Here is a 26,273-nt window from a genome sequence, read left to right as displayed (position 1 = left end):
CTTCTTGGTTAGGTAAGACTGTTGATCACTTTTTTCCCCAGCAGATTTCAGAGTATGTAGTCTGCAGGGTTTTGATATTTCAATAACATGAATATTATATAAAAAAGAAAGCTAAGTAAAAGATACCAGACTCTAAAGATTACATAGAGCATGACATTGAGTAGGGCATGCACATAGTTATGTTAAAATATTTATGTAAAAGCCCTCTCCATACTCTGACACAATTAGATATGATTCACTAATCAGTACAGTATGAGAACTCCCAGATCTCAGCTACTTCAGGCATCTCTAGAAAACGCCTCAAAATAAATGCCTTATTTTCATCTCTCCAATTCTACATAATTCCCCCTTCGTCTGCATTTTCTTTTCCACATTTAAAAAGCTAACACACTATTATATTTCACTGATTTTTGCTTATAGTATAATACTACTTCCCTTATAGCTATTGGTCATTGCTAATATGTATTGGTGTTGTTAAATTTTTTCTGTAGAATAAGATTCAGGACATGAACCAAATCCTTGGTCCAGTTTTTGTTTTCCTGCAATAACAAGCTGGGCTGCAATTCTCACATAAAATCTTCCAGAAACCTGGCCAACATAACCATATTTTGGTCATTAGTGGTGACATTTTCCATTCTGTCCAGTTCAGTCGTCACAGCATAGAAACTGGCTGGACGTGTATTAACCTCTTCTGGATAGTTTCAGTACTGCAAGGGGATCTATCACACTTTATCTAGATGTGTTGAGTATTGCCTAGTGTCTTATTCTGGAGTCTGGGTATTTCATGTGGATTTGCATGGGGATCCAAAGGATCTCTTCTGGACACGTTTGTCATTGGAAGGTGATTGGTAGCCACCTTTTAATATTTTGAGTACCAAAAGGCAACCTATCCCACTCTCTGGAAAATGCACTTTGACTTCAGGTAAATTTGGGTGAGGTACTGAGCAGGAAGGTAAGAGCTGTCCTGTGAGACATCAGAAGTCCCTTCCCTAGATGTTGTATTGTAACCTGGAGAGCCCTGGCATTTTCTGTGATGTTACTAATGTGGTGACTCCAACTGCTCTTGGAGCATTCATTAACTACCTTTGTGGTTCACCCTTAGTCATGCTGACAAAACTGAGCAGGCCTCTTGGAGGAGAGAACAATGAACATACAGAGACCAGAAAGAGGCAGCCACAAGATGGCCTTTGGTCTTAGTGTTAATAAGCAAGAATTAATGGTCCAGGGGAAGTCACTGTGAATCCTGGGCATGAAAGAGTGAGCTTCCTAGAGAAGATGGGCTTGAGCTTGGACTTCCAGTAATGGGAATCAGGAGCTTGGAGCTTCTGGGAAGCATTTGTGTGACAGAGAGCAGGAATTGTCAAGGCTGCAGCTGCTCTGCAAGAGCTCCTTAATTTCATTCTGACTGTCAGAAGAGGGCATCAGGAGGCAGATTCCTCCTCCTTGCTCCTAGGGCTACACCACAAGCTGACTTTGATCTTAAGATGCTCTCTGGATGACTTTGGTACTGGATGGCAATCTGTCTTATCCCATCTTCTGGATACTTTGGGTACTGAGGATCTAGCACCCTCTTCTGGATAAATTTGATATTACATGGAGGACTTTCATCCTTTTCTGCCTGCTTTGAGTATAGGAAATAAATCTAACCCATTCTTCTAGTCACTGAAGCTACTCCATGACACAGGCCCCAAGGATCATGTGAATTCAGGCTATGTCCTGGACTACCCTCATGCACTGGCTGCCACAGTCTGCCTCCTATATACTGAGACCTTCTGGTGCTTATTAAACTAAGTATCCTGATGCCAGGACAACACAGGTTGGGGTTCCTTAGTAAGGGATCAAGGGCTTCAAGACCTCCCTCATGGGCCTGGAAGGAAAGACTACCCTTCTAAAAAGTTTCAGGAAGTCTGTGCACAGGTCCTGGCCCATATCAACCCTGTTACCACTTTTTTTTTTAATGTATCTTCAGAACACAGATTCTCAGTTGTAGGTTCTTATTGCTACACAGCTAACCAGAGCAAAAAAAAAAAAATCAGTATTTGCTGGGAGGGGACTCAATATCAGGATGGCTCTATATAATCCTCACGGGATTTCAATGTGCCACCAAGGTGAACATATAGACAAAGAGCAGTGCTGACTAAGGTGGGGTTCCCTGTGCATGGAGACAGCATCACCTTGCAACAGGCCCCACTGTAGACTCCAGATTCCAAGGATGCATAGACCCATGGGGGACACAAGTACATACACACACACAGACACACACACACACACAGAGACACACACACAGGCACACACACACAATTGGTCCTCTATGAGGAGTCCATGTCTGTAGGCTTTTGCTACACTGCATCCTTGGTGTATTTCTTTAAGGTCCATGGATGTCTGAGCAAAAATCAAGAAAAGAATATACCCCTGGACATATTTCAAGTTCTGAGACATTTACTACTTTCATCTTAGACACAGGCAATCACAGCTTGGTGGTGCTAAGCACTAGGGAATCCAGGACTTACTTGCATCACATCAGATACTAGCTGACATTGCCCTCCAAGCACAGCATGGCTGGCTAGCTTATGCCATCCAGAGCCAGTGGGATTGCAGTATGTGCTGAGGTACCTGACTAGCCACAGGGGTTGGGAACGATATCCTATCTTGAGAACAGCTGCCCTGATTTTAGGCCAAGAAGTGGGAGGGAGTGGGTAGGGGAGCAGGGCGGAGGGTGGGAGGTTATAGGGAACTTTAGGGATAGCATTTTAAATGTAAATGAAGAAAATATCTAATAAAATAAAATAAAATAAAATAAAACAAAGAAGAGGAAACTTCTCAAGGAGTAGCTAAAAAGCTCTAGAAGGTACTGGACCAACAGTTTTACCAGTCCCTTTGAATTGTGTCAAACCATAGGAAAGAATTCATAGCCAAAGCTTGTCAATAAACAGTGAATGATTTATGAATAGATGGGAAACTTCATGGTGCATGCAGAATTCAAGTTCTGGTCTCAGGAAGTAAAGAATTTTTCTTGAATGGAAACACTACAAAACTCAGTAGAGTTCAGGAAAAGGTGGATGGATCTCATTCTTACTTTGGGCCTATTGTACCCAAATACAGGGAGGGATTCATCCCTATACTATTTGATTGGAATGCCTGCTGCATTGCTTTCCAGGCTCAGAGATAATCAGCTACCCAAACTATAACTATTACTTTTTCATTACCTATTTTCTCCAGTTCTCCATAAAGGTTATTCATCTGACTACCTGAGAGACAGAGTGGGCTTCTGACTACCCCACCATCCCCCCAGACACCTTGGACCTTTGTCATAGTGATATTGCATAGCTCAAGAGGGTAGACAAAGACAACACAATCAATTTGGAAAGGCTTTACATGATTTTTCCACTATTTTACTGGAGAGTTTAGGTAGCATTTTAGCATGCATCCAGCACACCCAGGTCAAGAAGGCAGAAGGAACAGATGTCAATGCCAGAGCCCCTCCTGAAATTATGGATCCATTAAAATTGAGGTTTCACTGGTCCTGAGGCCTTTTCATCTCCTATCCATCCAATTGAGTCTTAGGTATCTTATGAATACAGGATCATATTCCAATCTCCAACAGACTCAGGCCTAGAAAAGGAACTCAAAAATGTAGAAACTGGAGAAGTGAGAGCTAATGGGACTGCGAAGAAGCAATCCAATGTCCCTGTTGGCCTTTGTTCACAGATGCCTATTTTGTCTGGTTGTTTTGGAGATAGAGAGAATGTGGGATTTTAGCTTTTTAAGAAGGGATATAAACTTTACAATTTGATGTTGCCCCTGTCCCTGACTTCTTCTCTTGCCAAGTACAAGGGAGTTTTCATTGCAAAAAAAAAATGGGGTTGTAAATCAGAGATTTCATGAAAACCCTATGCTCACTTTAATGAAACAATGTCTCCTCTCAAGGCAGTTGCACACTAACACATATACTCCAACTTGTGTAAAGGTGAAGGTGCAGGAGTAGGTTTCTGTCCTCTGGGAAACAGAGACACCTGGGTAAATCGACTGTTTGTTACATGAATGGACTCCAGTAGTACATTTATATTGGAGAAGAATCTCCCTCCTATAAGGATCCTAATGAAGATGAGCTAGCCATGCCATGGCACTAACAAACTCTCCCCATTCAAAGCACTGGACTTGTAGTGAAGCAGAGAGAAATCTCTAGCTTTGGAAGGAGAAGTTGCCAAGAGGTATCCCCAGGGGCAAAAGAGAGACTCCAGGAAAGGGAATCTCAGAAACTGGTCAAGATGGGGCAAGCTGGTAATCCGGTAGGCCATGGAAGTTCCAGGTGACATCATCAGTAGTCACTTCCCTGGACAATCTCTTGTATCCAAGAGAACCCTAGAATCTTCTGTGATGTCGCCAGTTTGTGGTAACCAGGGCAGCTTGTGGGGTATTCCTTCAGATCCTCATGGGTTCCCAAGCAGGCATGTTGTCCATGCTCCTCAGGGTATTTTGGAGAGAGAATAGAATACACACAGACACCAGACCAAGGCAGAAGGAGGCCGGCCGCCCATCATGGTGGGAAAGGGCAAGAAACAACTGGTCATGGAGAAGGCACAGTGAGTCCTGGGCAAGGTTTGGGGAGCTACCTGGAGGATGTGGGCTTCAGCTGGTCCTTCCAGGAATAGGGATTGTGATCTGGATCCTTCAGATTCCTCAATGGTAGAACCAGAGTCAAGAGTGTCTGATGATTAGTTTTACAGACAGCCTGGTATTGACAAGCCTGCAGGGGCTTTGCTGAGAGATCTTAATTTCCCACTGAATGGCAAATTATGCAAAGACCAAGCTCTGTGAGAATAGAAAAGTGTTGCTCTCAGGATAGAGTGTTCATGTACTTCATCTTTTTTTTTTTTAAAGATCTACTTATTTATTATATGTAAGTACACTGTAGCTGTCTTCAGACACTCCAGAAGAGGGAGTCAGATCTTGTTACAGATGGTTGTGAGCCACCATGTGGTTGCTGAGATTTGAACTCCGGACCTTCAGAAGAGCCCATGTACTTCATCTTAATATAGTTTCCTCTAAGATACATGAGCATGTGATGCCAAGAACAGAGAGGGCTATTCCCCTGCCTATGAATCAAGGTCTCAGACAGTTTGGTATTGAACTCACATGATGTGGACTGATTCACAGTCTGGTTTCCTGTAGCAGTGTACGAGCTCTCATCATGCATTTGAAGAAGACGAGAAAAGCGTTGGCTAGTATGCTGAGAGGTACGGCTTTGGTTGTCAGATATGAGCTGACAATGCCCTCCATTTATTCTTGCCTGGCCCAGCTTATGCATTTCAGGGCTAGGGCGATTACAATAGGAAGTCAGGCACATGTTTAGTGATGGTGGTTGTGAACAGGGACCTAGCTGAGGAGCCCAGCTTCAAGACAGCTATGATGCACTATCAGGGATTCTCAGTGTCTCTACATTTTCCTCTTCCTCAGGCTTCTGTGTGGGACAAAGCATGGTTTCCCTTTCCCTGCCCTATTATCTCTACAAGGTTACTAGTGTTTTTCTACCTACAGGGTCTGCTGGGGCGGCATCACCCCAAGCCCCCACCATCAATGATCAGGAGAAGAGACACGAGAGGTTGGAGAAGCTCAAAAGAGAGCTCCAGAACGTAAAAAATGCCAGAGACGAACTTCAGGGAATCCTGGCCAACTACACTAACAAGGATTTAAATGACAGGTAGTCATTATGCCCAGTTCTTTGCTGACTATCTTGGGCCATCCCTGTTAAGCCCAGATTCCCTCATACCGCAGGTGGCTACAACTCCAGGCTGTCTGCATACCCAAATCAATTTTGCTGATTGGATTTTCGATGCAGAACTTCAAGTTCAGATAGGAGTGAGATGGGGGTCACAGGCACTTTTGATTCCTCCAAAAGTAATTCAGAGCCTGTGGCATGAATCACAGTCTGGGGATGAAGGTAGTAATGTGTGAGCTCCCCTCCTGCCATTTAAGAAGCTTACACAGGTTTTGGTTGGTGGGAGTTGCTAGGTAATGTTTGTTTATAGCCAATCCTTTCCATAATTGACCAAGTGGTAATTTGGGTCCAATTGGTCCTGTCAACAGCTGGAGGGGCCTGTCCCACATACTGCCTCTCAGTATGACTGGATTGGCTGCAGTTCATAATGGCTTTTCTCAAATTTTGTTCATTATAATCTCAGATAAACCGAAATCAACTTATTTATTTGGCATTCTGATTGACTGTGTGTGTGTGTGTGTATCTGTGTCTCTGTGTGTGTTTGTGTATGTGTGTAAAAGACAGAGCTAGAAAGAGACAGAGAATGAGAGAGATACTGGGTGGAAGTGAGCTTGTGTGTGCATTTGTGGATGTGTGTGTTCCTGTGTGTGTGTGTTCCTGTGTGTGCAGCTTAAGATCTAGAGAGTCTGTATCATGTGATATATCCTGAGGTTGTGCCTGACTCCATTTCCAGGCAATAATAGTGAAGAAGCCAGGGAGGTTCATTTTTAGTAGCACAGCACTTAACCTCTGTGCTCACTGTGGATGCACATTGGAATCTCCTGGTAGGTTATAGAGGCTTTTCCCTGTAGATATGATTATGTCCTTTGGGAATTGATGTAGCAATAGAGCCAAGGATTGTCAATTCCGTGTCTAAAACCAGGAGGAGAATCATACAGATTTAACGTGGACCCAGGCCTGTGACAAGGATTCCTGGAAAGTTCTGGGAGAACTAGTCTATTCTTTCAAACCCCTACAGGGAGCTGAGGCAGATCAGCACCCTGCCTTTACTTCCCTGGGCTTACTGGCCCAAGCTGAAGAGTAATAAGTTTAATAAGCACCAAGTGGAACCGGTAACAAGGAGCTAGGTCAAGTGGCATATATGGGGTGGGGTAGTGCATGATTCAGCTTGAATTGAAATGATCCTTGTATCCTTAGTTCATGGGACATTTTGTTCCTTGTCCATGCCCTCCCACAGGATCAACTTTGAGACATTCATGCTTGAGATGCAACATGACCAGGTGATGACTGACCTGAAGAGAATGCCCCAGGACATCAGTGAGGCCTTGTCCAAGTGCAAGCAGTTGACTAAAGAAAATCAGTTCTACTGGTGAGTGACTAACAGGGTCATGACCCAAGACATAGGCACAGGACATGTCTGCCAATCCTTGTCCTTGAACTAAAGTGACGACTCAGGTTCTATACTGTTAGTCTCTAATCAATAAGCCTGCATCCTTCAAACAAGGCACTAAGATTTTAACATCTTGGATAATTTTGACCAAGTGTGAAGAGACTGGGAGCCCCTCAAGCCACTGTCCTTTCCAACTAAGTATCCTCAAGATCGAAAAGGTGTCCACCATGATGGAGATATCAATCAGCCTTGGGCCTCTTGGGCTCTGAAAGTAGATTTATAGATGGGGTTTCCAGGAGAGACATAGAAAGATTCTGTGATGCTTGCGTCTCTTCACTCCTAGAGAATTTTGCCCCAGGTGGGTTTTTTTATACCACAGACTTATAAGCACATATAGACCCCATGTTCTTTTCTGAGAGATACATGAGTCCCTGTTGGTGTCAGGGATTTCAAAAGTACCTTGGGTCTTCTGGAAAGTGGCAGTCCTCTGGATTTGATCTCCCTCTATGGCCAATCTGGATACTTGTTTGGGGCTGCCTGGGGATCAGGGCCAATGATGAAGGAATGGTCTTTGGAGGAATGGGAGGAAGATGGATGCTTCCTGAATTCACCATGTTTTGTTTGTGGCTCAGCTTCAGGAACTGCCACCTCCTGATTGAATCTAACCTCATCCAGCACAAAGTCAGGATGTTGAGGAAGGAGAACAGACAGCTGCTAAGGGAGCAGATTGCATTGGAAGAAGGCAACACAGAAACAAAAATACTATGTAAGGAAGGCAGCCAGAAGATCAAAGACCACTATACTAAGCAGAAGCAGGTAGGATGAATGAAGCATCAGGGGCAGAATGCCCTAATGTGTGATCATAAACACAGTTAAGCCTATGTAACCATCCTGCACCTTATCCAGGCTCTCTCCTATTTCTCATCCAGTTTTACACTTCTGTGATAATTTCCAAGACTTTCTGTGGACTTACCCTCTTTTGAAGAAATTGGATTTCTGCCATGCCCTCTCCTCCCCATCCTAGCCGGCCACCTCTAGCTTGCCACTCTAGGCAGAGGAGATGCTGGACCCCTGAAGGCAACCCCTTGAGGCTCTATGGTATGGAGAGGTGCCTCAGGATGCCACTTCCTGAATTATCTAGGAACCAGGTCCTCTGTTCTGCTCTATGGCAACTCATCCTGAGGGGCTTGGGACTGCCCTCTCCTAGGACAGAAGGGCAGGCTCCAATTTTATTTTGTATGTGTGTGTGTGTGTGTGTGTGTGTGTGTGTGTGTGTCATGGCTTGGCTGAAAAGATGCAGCGTCCTTTCACTGTCTCCAAGATGAGGTACTAGCACAGGATGGAAGTACCTAAGGAGCCATAAGCATAGCAGGGCTATTGGATTTTGTTTTTGTTTTTGTTTTTGTTTTTGTTTCCTTCATGAGTATCCCCTTTAGAGTTCAATGCTTACCCTTGGGAAGATTTGCATGAAGCACACTCTTGCTGATTACAGTATCCTTTCAGTGTGCATGAATTTCCTGTGATTCCCAGATAGAGGGGTTCCCAAGGAGAGCCAAGGAAGGATTCAGCACTCCAGAAATAATAAGAGCCTTCACTTCAAAGTTTGCTATGCTCCCTAGAAGGCCTCTGTTTAATGTTAGATTCAGACACTGATACACACTTATTTTTCAATATCAAGTATTTAGACTATTGGAGAAATTTGGTGTTTTACTTTAACTCCAGCACAGTGTGTAGTTCACAATCCATTGTCAAGCAATTTTTTACAGTTGAGAATAACATCCAGGCCCAGGTGCTCTCTTCCCCTTCTCCTATGGGGATACAGGAAAGATCTCAGATGAAAAGTGATACTGGATTGTCCTGCTGAGTAAAGCTTGTATTTGATGGATCGCGGACATGGAAAGATCTCACCAGGCTTTTTTTCTCTTCCTCCCGTAGGTCTGAAATATTCTGCAGAAGCTCAAACAGATCAGAGACCAGGTCAAGATCTTGCTCAGACACAACTGTTCACCATGAGCACTGGGTGTGCAAAGCAAATTAACCACCATTGCATCTAATCCTTGTAACCATGGCAATCTTGGGCTGCATTTTCTTCTTTTTTTGGTTTGCTATGAGTAATGAGGCCTTTATTTTGTCTAGCCTCTGGTCCAGCAAGACTGCCTGTTTGGAAGGCTTCAGAGAAGTGCTGAGATACATCAAGATCTGCTCGGCATCCAGGAGGGCTCTGAGAATGCCAATTTTGGCTGGTCCTGTTGGGTCATCTAGAATTATATCATGGTGATCAGTCAAGTGAATTTGAAAAACTTTGAGGTATCATCTGTAACATCTCTCATGTTAGCCTTGGAAGGACTAGTCCATCAGCAGAACACCTACCCCAATGAGGCATGCCTATATTCATCCTGAACAGATTATTACCATCAGTGACTGCCTTTGCACTATTTCACCAAGGCCAGCAACAGGCTGTAGGTCTTTGCTGAACATCTGCAGCAAGAGAATGATGCTTAGCTTAATTATTTTGTTTGGTTTTGGTTAGAGTTTTGATTTCTTTGTGTCTTTGGTTTTCCTGTGTTTTCATTTGAAGTTTCATTATATATTCACTCTCTTTTTGTTACTGTAATTAATTTGCTTTTTTTTTTTTTGCTAAGTCTATATACTGTATAAACTAACTCCCCACTTTAAGTTGTTATTGAATAAAATTAGTGTATTGTTATGGATAAAACATCATCTCTAATTATTTCTATCATAAGGACAATCTGCATTTATGTGTGGTTCATACATAGTCCTGTAACACTAGAAGTTTCAGGCAAGAATGGGACTCTTCAAGTATCATGTTGTTTAGGCTTCATAAGTAGTACCCAGCCAGCCAGAGCTCCACAGAAAATTGAGATAATGTGTCAAACTATGTGGATCCCAAAGTCAGGATGAAAAAAGTATCCATGCTCTATCTCTATAGTCATAAATTTAGCTACAGTTATGATGTACTCTCCTGTGCATGACCACATCGGACAAACAAATAAGATACACAACAGTATTTCACTAATACATCCCAGGAAATAAAAATATTCACATTGAGTAATTAAAATATTCTGAATTATAAAGTAATTTGGATAAAAATGACCTTCAAAAGTCATTTCATAATTGAATGTTTGATACCTACCTCATAAAAATGTTTTAGGAAGGACTAGTAGATATGGCCTTGCTGGAGGAATTTTGGCACTGGAGGTTGGCATTGAGGTTTCAAAAGATCATGCCAGTCCCTGCCTCTGTCTTTGTCCCTGTCTTTGTCACTATCTCTCTGTCTCTGTTGATCTCACAATGTTTCTCTCTTTTTCTCTATATCTCAGTCTACACTCTCACTGTCTCTGTCTCTGCTTCTGTCTGTTTGTCTGTCTGTCTGTCTGTCTTTCTGTATCTATCTCTTTCCTCTGCCTCCTCTATATGTATCCGATGTAAGTTCACCTACTCCTCTAGTGCCATGATGTCTGTATGCATGCCTGCCTGCCTCCTGCCATGATCCCCACCTTGACAATCCTGGATCACCCTTTTATATTGTTGGCCAAACCCAATTGAATATTTTCTTTATACGTTATCCTGGTCAAGGTGTGTCCTAGCAATAAAACAGTGAATAAGAAAGCAAAACAAACTCTTAATCAATGGAAAGATCAGCTACGAGATGGGAGAGGAACTTCACTAAGTGTACATATGACAGAGAGTTCATTTCTAGACAATCGGATGGTGTTAAAAACTATACACCAGGAAACCTGCCTGTTAAACATTAAAACATTTTAAATTTAAACATTTCAAAACGTTCTATGGCTGTCCATGGTAGAGCACACCTGTAATCCCAGCAGTCAGATGGCAGAGGCAAGAAGAACTGCATGAGCCTCTGGACAGTCTGGTCTATGTACTAGATTCTGGGACAGCAGGGATAAGTAGAGAGTCCCAGTCTTAAACACACTCCCTTCTAATGTTCTGTCAAACTGAACAGAATCTTCAAAAGAAGAGAAAGAAATGGATCATAGATATGTATTTAAATGTTTAATATCCTTCTTCATCAGAAAAATGCAAATTAAAATAGTTTTAACCTTGTATCTTACTGCAGTCAGAATGGCTATTACAAGTAGACTAAATGACCACAACTCTTGGCATGACTGTGGGGTAAGAGAGTATATATTCACATGTACAGTCATTATGAAAAACAGGAGAAATGATCTGGAAAACATTGCTAGAGATAGATCTTCCATAAGAACCAGCTGTACTATTTGTGGTGTTTGAATGAGAAGAACCCTTATAGGCTCATAGATTTGAATACTTGGTCAACAGGGTATAGCACTCTTTGATGGAATTTTGAGCTGTGGCCTTGTTGTGGGGGTGGGCTTTAAAGTTTCAAAAGCCCAGCTCAGGGCCAGCATCCCTGCTTCCTGCAGATCCAGATCTAGAACTCTCAGCTACTTCTCCAACACAATGTCTGCCTCTGCATGATTCTGTCAAGACAAAAATGTACTAAAGTTCTGAAATGGGAAGTAGGCCCCCATTTAAATGCTCTCGTTAAAAGGTCCATCATGGTCCTGATGTCTCTTTCTAGCAAGACAACACAGACTCAGACACTATTCCAGGGCATATAGCCAAAGGCATTATCCTAAGTCAGAGACCTGGGTGTGCTCATGTTCCCTCCTGCTTTATTCACAATAGTCAGGACATCAAAACAACCCAGACATAAATATAACTGATGAAAGGATAATGAGTACATGGTTCATATACACAATGGTAAAGAACTATGACAATATAAATGAAATTTACACGTTAATGGATGGACACATGAATAATATTTTTGAGTGATATAACCCAGACCCAAAAAGACAAATACCACATCATGTGTCTTATGTGGATGGTAAAATTGAATGTCTAGAGATGTGCATTTAAACTGCAGTATCCATAGAAGGTAATGCACTAGTGTTGGGTTATAGGAGGATATTTCAAGAAAATAATAGAACACATAATTTGTGAAGGAGAAAAAGGAAAACAGTAGGACAGAGTGAGGTAAATGTCTTGAGAGATTGCAGAGGAGTGTGGTGGCTTGAATATGGGAGTGGTACTTTTAGGAGTTGTGGCCTTGTTAGAAATAGTGTGTCAGTGTGGAGGGTAGGCATTGAGACCCACATACTAAACATATGTCCTGGTGTCTCCTCACATCAATAAATCTCAGACTAACACCTGGGACAGTAGACTACCATGTCCAGAATTTGGTAAAGTTGAGTGGGTTGGAAGTCCCAGACCCACAGTAGATGGCAAAAGTGTTACCTGCTTCCTACCAGGCCTCTTTCATGGGACCAAAATCTGTATATAGGAACATGGCCTGTGGTTATTTAGAAGAGAATAGGGTTCTCCCTGCTAATGAGGTAATAGAAGATGGTAGGGTTCAGTCAATAAGCTTCCCTTCCTGGACATTCCTTCCTCAGAAGTTACTTAACTTCTAGTCTAACCTTAAGACATGTTATGCTTTCATTTCCATGAAAAACAATCAATAAACAGTTTACAACCAAGGACTGTCTCTCTCATCAAACCAACTGTGGGTTACATGGAGAAAAAGCCTTTGCCTACAGAGCCTTGCCATCTAAGTCTCCAACAGAAGGCCCCTCAATACTCCTGGGCTAGTCACCTCTGAGCTAATCCAGAATTCCCCATTCCCTGATTTCAGGGCTAGTTCTCAGCCTGCTGGCCTCCTCCATGCTCAGCTCCTCTGAGACTTCTAGCAGTGCCTGCATGTCCAAGATTCTGAGAACCCCTTGCCCAGTTATCCTTGCAGGCCAGCAGGGTCAAACCTGCTGTGAACTCTCTGCAACCCAGCACTGTCTGGATGTCCAGGATTTTGTGAGTCCCTGTCCCCAGACTCCTAAACATAGGCCCGTGGAATTCAGGACAATATACTACCCAATGAAAAGCCCAGGGCCAAGTTTGGGTTATCTTGTTTTGGGTTGCTCATCATTGAGTCTCAAACACTGTCCCCAATCATTAAAGACTACTGCCATTTCCTTCCTTCTTTCCTGGAAGATAATGGTAAAAACACATTGCTGAAGAAGATGGTATCTGGCACAGGCATCAATTCAGGCATCTATCTCATTATTTTCTGTGTGTTGAGAACATATTTATCACTCTTTTGCAGTTACTTGGAGATATTTGGCCCATTACAACCCACCAAATTTCTATAGACATGGTAATCCCTTGGTAGCCGAGATTGCAACTCCCTGTGTCCCATCACCCTCCCAACATCTGTCTTAAGATCTGGCAACTGTTATTCTAATTTCAGCTTCTCTAAGTGGGCTAAACTGAAGAGGGAGCCCAGGGCCTCATGTATACCAAGCAGCAAACACTACAGGAGAATACACTGTACTTCACCACAACACACTGCACCACACCACACTACAGTATACTACACTAGAGAACCCCCAGTCCTCCTGTTTCTCTGAGATCAACTTTCTTTCTTAGCCCTTTCTCAGCCTTCCTGCATGGATTATCTGCCCAAACAAGGTGAATGTAATAAAAGAAAGTGAACATCTTCCACTTTCATAATCCACATTGTAATTTACTCTGAACTCTGTGCAGAGTTCATGACCACCAGGAACACCTGGACTCCCTTCTCCCCATTGCTACTTACTGGGTTCCCTCTCCATTTTTTCTGTTGTCTTTCTAATCTGAGGATAAAGCCTTGGATACTCAGATTTTGGGTACTTTGTCCTTTCCTTCAGACCTCTGTATTTGCTGTGTCTCCCCTTAGGACTCCATGCATCAGGCTGAGTACTTAGTAGAGCTGTTTCTAACTCTGCATCAGCAGATACTCACAAGAGCTTCTGGCCCTCAGACAGGTGGTTCTTCAAAGCTTTAGAGAAGAGATGTGACTCTGAAGAACACCCTAACTGCTGCAGACAGATGGCTGCTGAACAAACTCCATGACTAGTTGTCCCAGGAGGGTTTTGGGACTCCTCCAAATATGGCTGCACTGCAGCTTCTCCTAGAATTCAATGTGGATGCCTTACAGGTTAAGAGGATCAGTCAAGTACCAACAAGGTGGCCACATGGACGCATCCAGAAAGGCATGGTACAGGAGAAGCTGAGAGTCCTACATGTTCATGTGAAGGCTGCTAATAGAACATTAATGTCCAGGCAGCTAGGGTGAGGGTTTTGACCACACACACAGTGTCCAATATACTCTAACTTGGCCACTCCTTCTTATGTTGCCACTCAGTGGGTTGAGCATAAAAAAACCATAAAAAATATTGATGCAAAAATACTCAATAACGTCTTGGAATCTGTTTCTAATAACACATGCAAATGATCACTCACCATGATCCAATATGCATCATGTATAGGATGTAAGAATGATTCAATGTTTTGGAATTCATCAAAGTAATATACTATGTAATAAATTTAAGAAATTATTATTTGATCATTTCATTAGATACTGTATCATCCCAGGGATGCAGGAATGATTCAATATATGGACATCCATTAATGTAATCCACTATATAAAATAACTTAAAATATATTGGATAATCTCATCAGATGCTGAAAAAGTGTTTGACAAAATACAACATAACTTCAAGATAAATGCATTGGAGGAATCAGAAAGTCACGTTTCAGAAAGAAACGAGCAAAATAGAACCCAGTTGCCAACATCAAAATATATGGAGAAAAATTTGAAGCCATCCCATTAAAATTAGAGACAAGGAAAGACTTTGCCCTCTTCCCCTATATTCAACATAGTCTTTGACATTTTAGCCAGAGCAATCAGGCAAAAATGCCGAACAAAGTGATACAAATTGGAAGGGAGGAATTCAAGACACTACATACAATTTGAGGAGTATGGAATATTACACATAAGTGAGCTCAAAAAATCCAGGAGAGAACTCCTACAGCTGATAAACCACTTCAGCAAAGTCAATGGATACAAAATTAACTCGAACAATCCAGGAACTTTCCTCTACTCAAAGGATAATTATACTGAGGAAGAGATTTTTTAAAACTACATACTTCACAATAGTCACAAATAATATCTTGGTGTGACTCGAACAAAGCAAAGGAAAGATCTGAATGACAAGAACATTAAGTCTCTGAACAAAGAAATCAAAGAAGACCGTAGAAGATGGAAAGATCTCCCATGGTCATTGATGAGCAGGATTAATATAGTAAAAAAGGTCCATCTTGCCAAAAGCAATCTACGGATTCAATGCAATCCCCATCACAATTCCAACTCATTCCTTCACAGAGATAGAAAAAGCTATTCTCAAATTTATCTGGAATAACATAAACCCCAGTATAGCAAAAACTATTCCTAACAATAAAAGAATGGCTCAGGAAATCACCATCCCTGATCTCAAAATATACCACAGGGCAATAGTGATAAAAATGTCATGTTTCTGGTATAGAGAGACAAGTAGACCAACAGAATAGAACTGAAAACCTAGAAATGAACCTACATTCATATGGTCACTTGATCTTTGTCAAAGGAGCCAAAACCATCCAGTGGATAAAAGACAGCATTTTCAACAATTGGTGCTTGTTCAACTGGCAGTCTGCATATAGAAGAATGCAAAATGATGTATTATTATCTCCTTGTACAAAGCTCTAGTCCAAGTCACTCAAGGACCTCCACATAAAACAAGATACATTGAATCTAAAACAAGAGAGAGCAGTAAAGAACCTCAAACACATTGGGACAGGGGAAATGTTCCTGTACAGGACACCAATGACTCATGCTGTAGGACCAAAAACAGTGTCAAATGGGACCCCATAAAATTGAAAAGCTTTGTAAGTCAAAGGATGCTGTCAAAAGGACAAAATTGCACACACATATAGGGAAAACTTCTGTACCAACCCTACATCTGATAGAGGGCTAATATCCAAAATATAAAAAGAACTCAAGAAGTTACACTCCAGAGATCCTAATAACCCTATTAAAGAATGGGGTAAAGAGCCAAACAGAAAATTCTCAACTGAGGAATCTTAAATGGCTGAGATGTACTTAAGAAATGTTCAACATCTTTAGTCATCAGGGAAATGCAAATCAAAATGACCCTAAGTTTCCACTTCACAGCACCCAGATGGGCCAAGAACAAAACTCAGCTGCCAGGTGATTCTGGCAAGATTGTGAAGAAAGAAGAAAATTCCTCCATTCCTGCGGGGACTGAAGTTGGAAAAACCACTTTGGAGATCAATCTGGCAATTCCTGAGTAAGTTGGAAATGGTTCTACCTCAAATACAGGTATACCACCATGGTACATATACCCAAAAGATTCTCCAATATATTAAAAGGACACATGCACCTCTATGTTCATAGCAGCCTTATATATAATGACCAGACTCTGAAAACAACCCAGATGTCCCTCAACAGAAGAATGGATACAGAAAATATTGTACAGTGTACAGAAGTACTACTCAGCTTTTAAAAACATTACTTCATGAAATTCAAAGGCCAATGTTTGGAAGTTGAAATATCATCCTGAGTGTGGTATCCTAGTCACAAAAGGATACACATGGTATGTAGTTTTTGATAAGTGGAAATTGGTCAAAAAAATGCATGGAATGCCCACAATACTGGAATCTGATTTCTGTTCACACATATGAGGACCCACATGGCCAGGCACCATTTGGTAAGGGTATCCTTTCTTCAATGTAAGTTTGACTTCCTTACTAGAACTCACATGCCTTTTCTCTGTCAGGACAACTCATTCTGGGTGAAAAGGTCATGGGTGCTTGGTTGAAGTCACATACTGTGAAGAGGAGTTCTGGCCTAGTCATGCCTAAAGATTTCTTGTAGTACCTGTCAACAGGAAACATTTTCCAAAGTTTTACTGGGTTCAGATTTGTAAAAATTCATCCACTAGGCATCAAGCTCCAGAAGTTTGAACCAGCCTTGCTGACTAATTTGAACTGACCTTACTTTTCTTCTTACCTCACCAAGGGCACTTCCCTAATGAAAGTAGAGTTTGCAGGGATCCACACATTCATTTTCTCTTTCCATCTTGTTTCTTTATACTTGCTCAATGCTTCTAAGTCTCAGGTATTATATTGCTTAAGGTAGAGAGAATGTATACCCTGGTCTTGTTTCTTATTTTATACAGACTTTTTCTCTCTCGCATTACTATAATGTTGACTATGTTTGTTGAATAGAAGATTTATTCGGGTGAGGCATGTTTCTCCTATTCCTAGTTTCTTCAGGAATTTTATCATGAGGTGATGATGGACATGTCCAGTGCATTTTCTGTAGGTACTGAGATGACAATTCAACTATTAATTTTTGAGACTATTTTTGTGCTGACATACATTTATTTGATTTACATCCTTTGTGTTATCCTTGCATAACTATATCTCATTTTCATTGTGTGTATAGAATTTTATTTTTAAATTTATTCATTCTTTGAGATAGGGTCTCTCTATGAAGTCCTGCCAGTTTTGGGACTCATGGGACCATAGTGGCCTCAAACTCACAGATATCTGCCTGCAAGTGCTGCCATTCAAGTGCAGAGATTAAAGTATTCTTATGCTACTACACCAGGTGTTTCTTTGTTTGTTTTTTGAGATAGGGTTTCTCTGTATAACTCTGGCTGTCCTGGAGGTCACTTTGTAGACCAGGATTACCTTGAACTGAATGCAGAAATCCACCTGCCTCTGCCTCCTGAGTGCTGATATTACAGGCATATACCACCATGCCCAGCACAACACCATGCTTTTAAATTTGTTCTGGAATTCAATTTTCAACTGCTTGTTAAGCTTATATAACTTTCAGGGATATAGGTATTGCAGTTGTTGCGAACTGCGGTGATGGTGTTGTACTGTTATCCAGTTTATACTGGGGGGGGGGGGAACCATGATTTTGTGGAATCTGATAGTGTTTCTTCCATTTCTGACTCATACAAACATTTGCTCTCCTTGAAAGATCTGTGGCAAAATATGATTGTGTAACTGTTTTGTTTTGGGCTTTTATTGCTTGGAAGACATCATCATGGCTTATCATTCTGTTTGTATCTGAGATTTGTGAGTATTAAATGGTATGGGAAGGACTTGAACTGGTGTAGCGCAAAGGGACATTGCAAAGAATCTCCATAAATACTACCCAAAATTAGCACTTGCCAGCATGTCTCTCTTCAAGGAGCATCAGGTGGTCCAAAAGTAGACTCAAAAATAGAAAGGTAGAAGGCTGGGGATATTGTGAATTCTTTTTATAGTGGGTAATTGTTCTGTAATCTGAAGAGTCCCATTACCTTTTACAGAGAAGAAAGGTAACAGAAGTAATTGAAGCACGTGGGTATTTGAAATCTATACTCAATTAGGTTAGGGAGGGGAGCTGGCAAACTGATGGGATAACAATCAATAAAGCTAGGGTCAGGAGGCCATCAGGTGTGAATTTATATTTCTGGGTGAATTTTCTCCTCTTAACAGAATACTGGCTGACACTTGCCTAAATATTTCCACCAACTGATTGATATTCCTCAACCACAGGGCATCTAAGCTGATTTCTCTGCAGAGTTGGATTTGAATTGTAGAGCATGCACCTATGTACCTGCTGCCCCTGGCAGCCATGGTTCTAATAATGTGAGTGGGAGGTCACTTCCCTAGCCTGACAGCAAAATGAAGATCTTTGAGCTCCGGAGATATGAAAACCTATGGACCTTTAAATGTCCTGAAAGAGCAGAATGGTAGCAATTGTAATCTAGGATGGTGTTTGCAGAGGTGCCTTTTATGAAGGTAAGCTTTCCAACTAGCTATTTACTGATAAATGGGCTTTAACATATCTTAAATCTGAAGATTTTTAGACAGTTTAAGGCAATATTTTTTACATGAAGCATCCGTTGCGATGTTAAATGTCATGTAATTCATTTTGGAAGATTTAACAAGTAAGCTGTGTTTATTGTAGTCAGCACAGTAATCAGTAGTAAATTAAGTGTACTGGTTTATGTTTTTATAAATGATTTTAACAGCGTGAGGAGCCGAGCACATACATAGATATTTAACTGAAAAATAGAAAGTGGTTGCTCCTGTTTCTTCATTCATATACTGTAATACATAAACACAGAGTTATTTTGACAACAAGCCCCCCCCCAAAATAAAACATTGTACCTGCACATCTTCAGCAACTGTCTAAACCGCAAAACTAAACAGAAATAGGACAGCAGGTCCCTACTCTTAGATCAACCTGCTGCCAAGGCTTTGAAGGAGATTCAGCATGAGCCTAGTGAATCACAGTTGGTGCATCTTAAGGACATCATTTTAAAAGATTTCAAAGTAAAAGTGAAGTGCTTAAAAACATGGAAATATTGTTTCCCCAAGGAAGAAAACCAACCTCATTTCTCTAAGGAAAAAACAAGATTAAAGTTAATTCTAATTTTAATAACAGTATATGTCATTTGAGTGCAAAGATGCATGTGTGAGCCCACATCTGCAGTGCTTACGAATGTCTAGACAACAGGATCTCAGCTCTGTGCATGTCCTGCATCTTCTTCACACCCTCAGTTCCTTCTATATCCTTCTCATTGATCATTAAAGCTCTAAGATATATAAATTAGACTATGAATAAAATAAACCAGAAATTAGCAAGCTGTTTACACAAACGACAATTCTTAAAGTAATAATAATAATAATATTAATAATAATGGGAATGATGTTAAGTTTTTTTAAAGATACAGTGAAATGAAACAAACTACTATGTTTAATATGCAAATCAGACATTTTAAACCAAAACTTAATTAACCAAAATGGCTATATTACACGTGTACCTCAGTCTAATAAACTGGAAGAGCAGCGGTTCCCATAATTCAAATAAGTAAATCATGTGATTATAAAACAGCATGTGGTTATATTGAAAAGCCTTATATTATGGGATAACTTGATCCACTGACTCTTCTTCTGCCTCTGGTGTTGTAAATGAAATATTTCAGAATTCTGTGTAGAATTACATTTTGAAGTGTTCTTTGTAAATGTACACTTTCTTGAATCCATATATTTTTCCCAATTAGGCAACCTCAACTTATTCTGTTAAGTTAGTTATTTCTTCTGATACTACCTGGAGCCTCACATTCCACATGACAAGCTGAAGACAATTCCCTGATACTTGTCTGGCTACTATTCTATTCTGTCAGCTGCTGTTTGCATCATAGTTAATATCAGCTGGTAAACTGTATAGAAATACTGATGGGTGGTTGCATGTCAACATTTACTCTTCATAGCTCAGTCATAAAACTCTGTGTTTGTACCCTGTCTCTATTGATAGGGAGAACATATTTATTTTTAATTTATTTATTTTACTGTTTGAAAATATTACACACACATATATGTTGATCAGATTGACACTTTACTCCCCTCCCAATCATCCATATCTGCCCACACCACTATTTCTGACCAAATTCATGTGCTGTTGAAAAATAAAACAGAGCCTATTTATTCATCCCTGAAGAAAACGGACTCTCCTCTCCTCAGCAGCTGTCAGTGACCAATAGCACCTCACTTAAGAATAGGACTTCATGAGTCCCTCCCTCATTAATGCCTGTGTTACTTGGAAAAAATCCTGTGTATGTCTTATGCATACAGTTACAGTTACTGTGCTTTCATGTGTGCAACATCCCTGTCATAGGCAGGAAAACTGTTTTATTATACCTACCCACTATGTGTAGCTCTTACAATATTTTCTTCTTTTTCTTCTGATGCGTTCCCTAGGCCTGGGATTTATGGTTGATGTATAGCCCTGTCATGGAGCTCTGAGCACTCAACTGTCTCTTATTTATGGACCATTACAAACTGGTGCTATGGGTCTCTAATAATCATTGTCTACTGTAAAGGGAATTTTCTCTGATGATGTGAAAGGTGTACTCCTCTTTATATCTAAAGGTAAAACTAAGAGACAGTTTTATGCCATTTCCATATAGCAGGATATTACTAGTAAGATCTCCTTTAGGTCCTGTGCTCTGAGCATTCATGGGAATTTGGTTTAATCAATAGTGCCAGTCATGAGTCTTGTCAGAATTTATATCCAGTGAGAAAGTGGTTGTTTGTGCTCACACCATCATACCACTGTTTCCCCTGGGAGCATGTCTTGCCAGGCTGACAATCATTGTATATCTCAGGATTCAGAGTTGGGTAAGAATGTTGATTATTTTCTCCCATTTTAGCATGTAAGCCATATTCTAATAACAGGAATACTAACAGGAAGGGATTACAGATTAGCACGAAATTGATTTCTCCATGTCCTAAGACACAAGCATACAATGTCTTGAGTGAAAGGAATTTACCATTAAGTTTTATGTGGTAACCAGCTCCAGAGCAATAAACCATTCTGGTGGTATGGAAAAATACGTATAAATATATAAATATTGACTCAAAAGAAGGATAACATATGCCTAGCACTGCACTTTTTAGTAGACTGTTTTGTGTGGCATAGAACCTGTACTCTGTTATAGAGTAACAACATTGAAGTACACACACACAGACACACACACACACACAGACACACACACACACACACACACACACACACGTGTGTGTGTATATGTATATATATATATATATATACACACATATATATATAATTTTAAATATTACTTATACATTATATTATAAATATATTTTAATTATATAATTTATATTATATTACACAAATATTTATTTCATTATATGATGATTATAAATATATAAAATTTATGTTTAATACATATAAATATACATAAATATGTTACCATTTACATACACCTGAGTGTGAAATTCATCTATATGTACTATAGTATGGTTCTATTTTGAAGTAGAGGTACAGAATATAATCTGAGGGTTCACAGGCTTCTTGGTTAGGTAAGACTGTTGATCACTTTTTCACAGCATATTTCATACTACGTAGTCTGCAGGGTTTTGATATTTCACTAACATGAATATTATTCAAAAAAAGAAAGCTAAGTAAAAGATACCAGACTCGAAAGATTACATTGAGCATGACATTCAGTAGGGCATGTACAGAGTTATGTTAAAATATTTATGTAAAAAACCCTCTCCAATCTCTGGCACATTTAGATATGATGCACTAATCAGTGTAGTATGAGAACTCCCAGATCTCAGCTACTTCAGGCTTCTCTAGAAAACGCCTCAAAATAGATGCCTTATTTTCATCTCTCCAATTCTATGTAATTCCTTCTTCATCTGCTTTTCCTTTTCCATATTTAAAAAGCTAACACACTATTATATTTCACTGACATATGCTTAGAGTATACTAGGACTTCCCTTATAGCTATTGGTCATTGCTAATATGTATTAGTGTTGTTAAATTTTTTCTGTAGAATAAGATTCAGGACATGAACCAAATCCTTGCTCCAGTTTTTGTTTTCCTGCAATAACAAGCTGGGCTGCAATTCTCACGTAAAATCTTCCAGAACACCTGGCCAACATAACCATACTTTGGTCATTAGTGGTGACATTTTCCATTCTGTCCAGTTTAGTCCTCACAGCATAGAAACTGGCTGGATGTGTATTAACCTCTTCTGGATAGTTTCAGTACTGCAAGGGGATCTATCACACTTTATCTAGATGTGTTGAGTATTGCCTAGTGTCTTATTCTGGAGTCTGGGTATTTCATGTGGATTTGCATGGGGATCCAAAGGATCTCTTCTGGACACGTTTGTCATTGGAAGGTGATTGATAGCCACCTTTTAATATTTTGAGTACCAAAAGGCAATCTATCCCACACTCTGGAAAAGGCACTTTGACTTCAGGTAAATTTGGGTGAGGTACTGAGCAGAATGATAAGAGCTAACCTGTGTGACATCAGAAGTCCCTTCCCTAGATGTTGTGTTGTATCCTGGAGAGCCCTGGCATTTTCTGTGATGTTACTAATGTGGTGACTCCAACTGCTCTTGGAGCATTTATTAACTACCTTTATGGTTCACCCTTAGTCATGCTGACAAAACTGAGCAGGCCTCTTGGAGGAGAGAACAATGAACATACAGAGACCAGAAAGAGGCAGCCACAAAATGGCCTTTGGTCTTAGTGTTAAAGAGCAAAAATTAATGGTCCAGGGGAAGTCACTGTGAATCCTGGGCATGAAAGAGGGAGCTTCCTACAGAAGGTGGGCTTGAGCTTGGACTTCCAGTAATGGGAATCAGGAGCTTGGAACTTCTGGGAAGCATTTGTGTGACAGAGAGCAGGAATTGTTAAGGCTGCAGCTGCTCTGCAAGAGCTCCTTAATTTCATTCTGACTGTCAGAAGAGGGCATCAGGAGGCAGATTCCTCCTCCTTGCTGCTAGGGCTACACCACAAGCTGACTTTGATCTTAAGATGCTCTCTGGATGACTTTGGTACTGGATGGCAATCTGTCTTATCCCATCTTCTGGATACTTTGGGTACTGAGGATCTACCACCCTCTTCTGGATATATTTGATATTACATGGAGGACTTTCATCCTTTTCTGCCTGCTTTGAGTATAGGAAATAAATCTAACCCATTCTTCTAGTCACTGAAGCTACTCCATGACACAGGCCTCAAGGATCATGTGAATTCAGGCTATGTCCTGGACTACCCTCATGCACTGGCTGCCACATTCTGCCTCCTATATACTGAGACCTTCTGGTGCTTATTAAACTCAGTATCCTGATGCCAGGACAACACAGGTTGGGGTACCTTAGTAAGGGATCAAGGGATTCAAGACCTCCCTCATGGGCCTGGAAGGAAAGACTACCCTTCTAAAAAGTTCCGAGGAAGTCTGTGCACAGGTCCTGGCCCATATCAACCCTGTTACCACTTTTTCTTTTTAAATATATCTTCAGAACACAGATTCTCAGTTATAGGTTCTTATTGCTACACAGATACCCAGAGCAAAAAAAAAAAAAAAATCAGTATTTGCTGGGAGGGGACTCAATATCAGGATGGCTATATATAATCCTCACGGGATTTCAATGTGCCATCAAGGTGAACATATAGACAAAGAGCAGTGCTGACTAAGGTGGGGTTCCCTTGCATGGAGACAGCATCACCTTGCAACAGGCCCCACTGTAGACTCCAGATTCCAAGGATGCATAGACCCATGGGGGACACAAGTACATACACACACACAGACATACACACAGAGAGAGACACACACACAGGCACACACACACAATTGGTCCTCTATGAGGAGTCCATGTTTGTAGGCTATTGCTACACTGCATCCTTGGTGTATTTCTTTAAGGTCCATGGATATCTGATAGCAAAAATCAAGAAAAGAATATACCCCTGGACATATTTCAAGTTCTGAGACATTTACTACTTTCATCTTAGACACAGGCAATCACAGCTTGGTGGTGCTAAGCACTAGGGAATCCAGGACTTACTTGCATCACATCAGATACTAGCTGACATTGCCCTCCAAGCACAGCATGGCTGGCTAGCTTATGCCATCCAGAGCCAGTGGGATTACAGTATGTGCTGAGGTACCTGATGAGCCACAGTGGTTGGGAACGATATCCTATCTTGAGAACAGCTGCCCTGATTTTAGGCCAAGAAGTGGGAGGGAGTGGGTAGGGGAGCAGGGCGGGGGGTGGGAGGGTATAGTGAACTTTAGGGATAGCATTTTAAATGTAAATGAAGAAAATATCTAATAAAATAAATAAAATAAAGAAGAGGAAACTTCTCAAGGAGTAGCTAAAAAGCTCTTGAAGGTACTGGACCAACAGTTTTACCAGTCCCTTTGAATTGTGTCAAACCATAGCAAAGAATTCATAGCCAAACCTTGTCAATAAACAGTGAATGATTTATGAATAGATGGGAAACTTCAAGGTGCATGCAGAATTCAGAGTTCTGGTCTCAGGAAGTAAAGAATTTTTCTTGAATAGAAACACTACAAAACTCTCAGTAGAGTTCAGGAAAAGGTGGATGGGCCTCATTCTTACTTTGGGCCTATTGTACCCAAATACAGGGAGGGATTCATCCCTATACTATTTGATTGGAATGCCTGCTGCATTGCTCTCCAGGCTCAGAGATAATCAGCTACCCAAAATATAACTAATACTTTTTCATTACCCGTTTTCTCCAGTTCTCCATAAAGGTTATTCATCTGACTACCTGAGAGACAGAGTGGGCTTCTGACTACCCCACCATCCCCCCAGACACCTTGGACCTTTGTCATAGTGATATTGCATAGCTCAAGAGGGTAGACAAAGACAACACAATCAATTTGGAAAGGCTTTACATAATTTTTCCACTCTTTTACTGGAGAGTTTAGGTAGCATTTTAGCATGCATCCAGCACACCCAGGTCAAGAAGGCAGAAGAAAAAGATGCCAATGCCAAAGAGCCCCTCTTGAAATTATGGATCCATTAAAATTGAGGTTTCACTGGACCCGAGGCCTGTTCATCCTCTTTCCATCCAATTGAGTCTTAGGTATCTTATGAATACAGGATCATATTCCAATCTCCAACAGACTCAGGCCTAGAACTGGGAACTCAAAAATGTAGAAACTGGAGAAGTGAGAGCTAATGGGACTACGAAGAAGCAATCCAATGTCCCTGTTGGCCTTTGTTCACAGATGCCTATCTTGTCTGGTTGTTTTGGAGATAGAGAATGTGGGATTTTAGCTTTTGAAGAAGGGACATAAACTTTACAATTTGATGTTGCCCCTGTCCCTGACTTCTTCTATTGCCAAGTACAAGGGCTTTTTCACTGCAAAGAAATGGGGTTGTAAATCAGAGATTTCATGAAAACCCATTGCTCACTTTATTAAAACAATGTCTCCTCTCAAGGCAGTTGCACACTAACACATATACTCCAACTTGTGTAAAGGTAAAGGTGCAGGAGTAGGTTTCTGTCCTCTGGGAAACAGAGACCCCTGAGTAAATTGACCGTTTGTTACATGAATGGACCCCAGAAGTAGATTTATATTGGAGAAGAATCTCCCTCATAAAAGGATAATAATGAAGATGAGCTAGCCATGCCATGGCACTAACAAACTCTACCCATTCAAAGCACTGGACTTGTAGTGAAGCAGAGAGAAATCTCTAGCTTTGGAAGGAGAAGTTGCCAAGAGGTATCCCCAGGGGCAAAAGAGAGACTCCAGGAAAGGGAATCTCAGAAACTGGTCAGATGGAGCAAGCTGGTAAGCCTGTACGCCATGGAAGTTCCAGGTGACATCATCAGTAGCCACTTCCCTGGACAATCTCTTGTATC

At 40.9% G+C, this 26,273-nt stretch overlaps 1 protein-coding gene across 1 annotated transcript; it reads left to right on the top strand.

Annotated features, from left to right (window-relative positions):
- Window positions 1-4,422: 4,422 nt before the first annotated feature.
- Gm6482 (predicted gene 6482) lies at window positions 4,423-9,825 on the top strand. The gene is made up of 5 exons (NM_001378406.1): window positions 4,423-4,583; window positions 5,539-5,701; window positions 6,957-7,088; window positions 7,742-7,925; window positions 9,045-9,825. The coding sequence occupies exons 1-5, from the start codon at window positions 4,433-4,435 to the stop codon at window positions 9,048-9,050; spliced, it is 636 nt and encodes a 211-aa protein (NP_001365335.1). The 5' UTR covers window positions 4,423-4,432; the 3' UTR covers window positions 9,051-9,825.
- Window positions 9,826-26,273: the final 16,448 nt, after the last annotated feature.

Source organism: Mus musculus, chromosome 14 (genome assembly GCF_000001635.26).
Source record: "Mus musculus strain C57BL/6J chromosome 14, GRCm38.p6 C57BL/6J".
NCBI classification, from domain to species: domain Eukaryota; kingdom Metazoa; phylum Chordata; class Mammalia; order Rodentia; family Muridae; genus Mus; species Mus musculus.
This window is presented reverse-complemented; position numbering and strand designations above follow the sequence as displayed.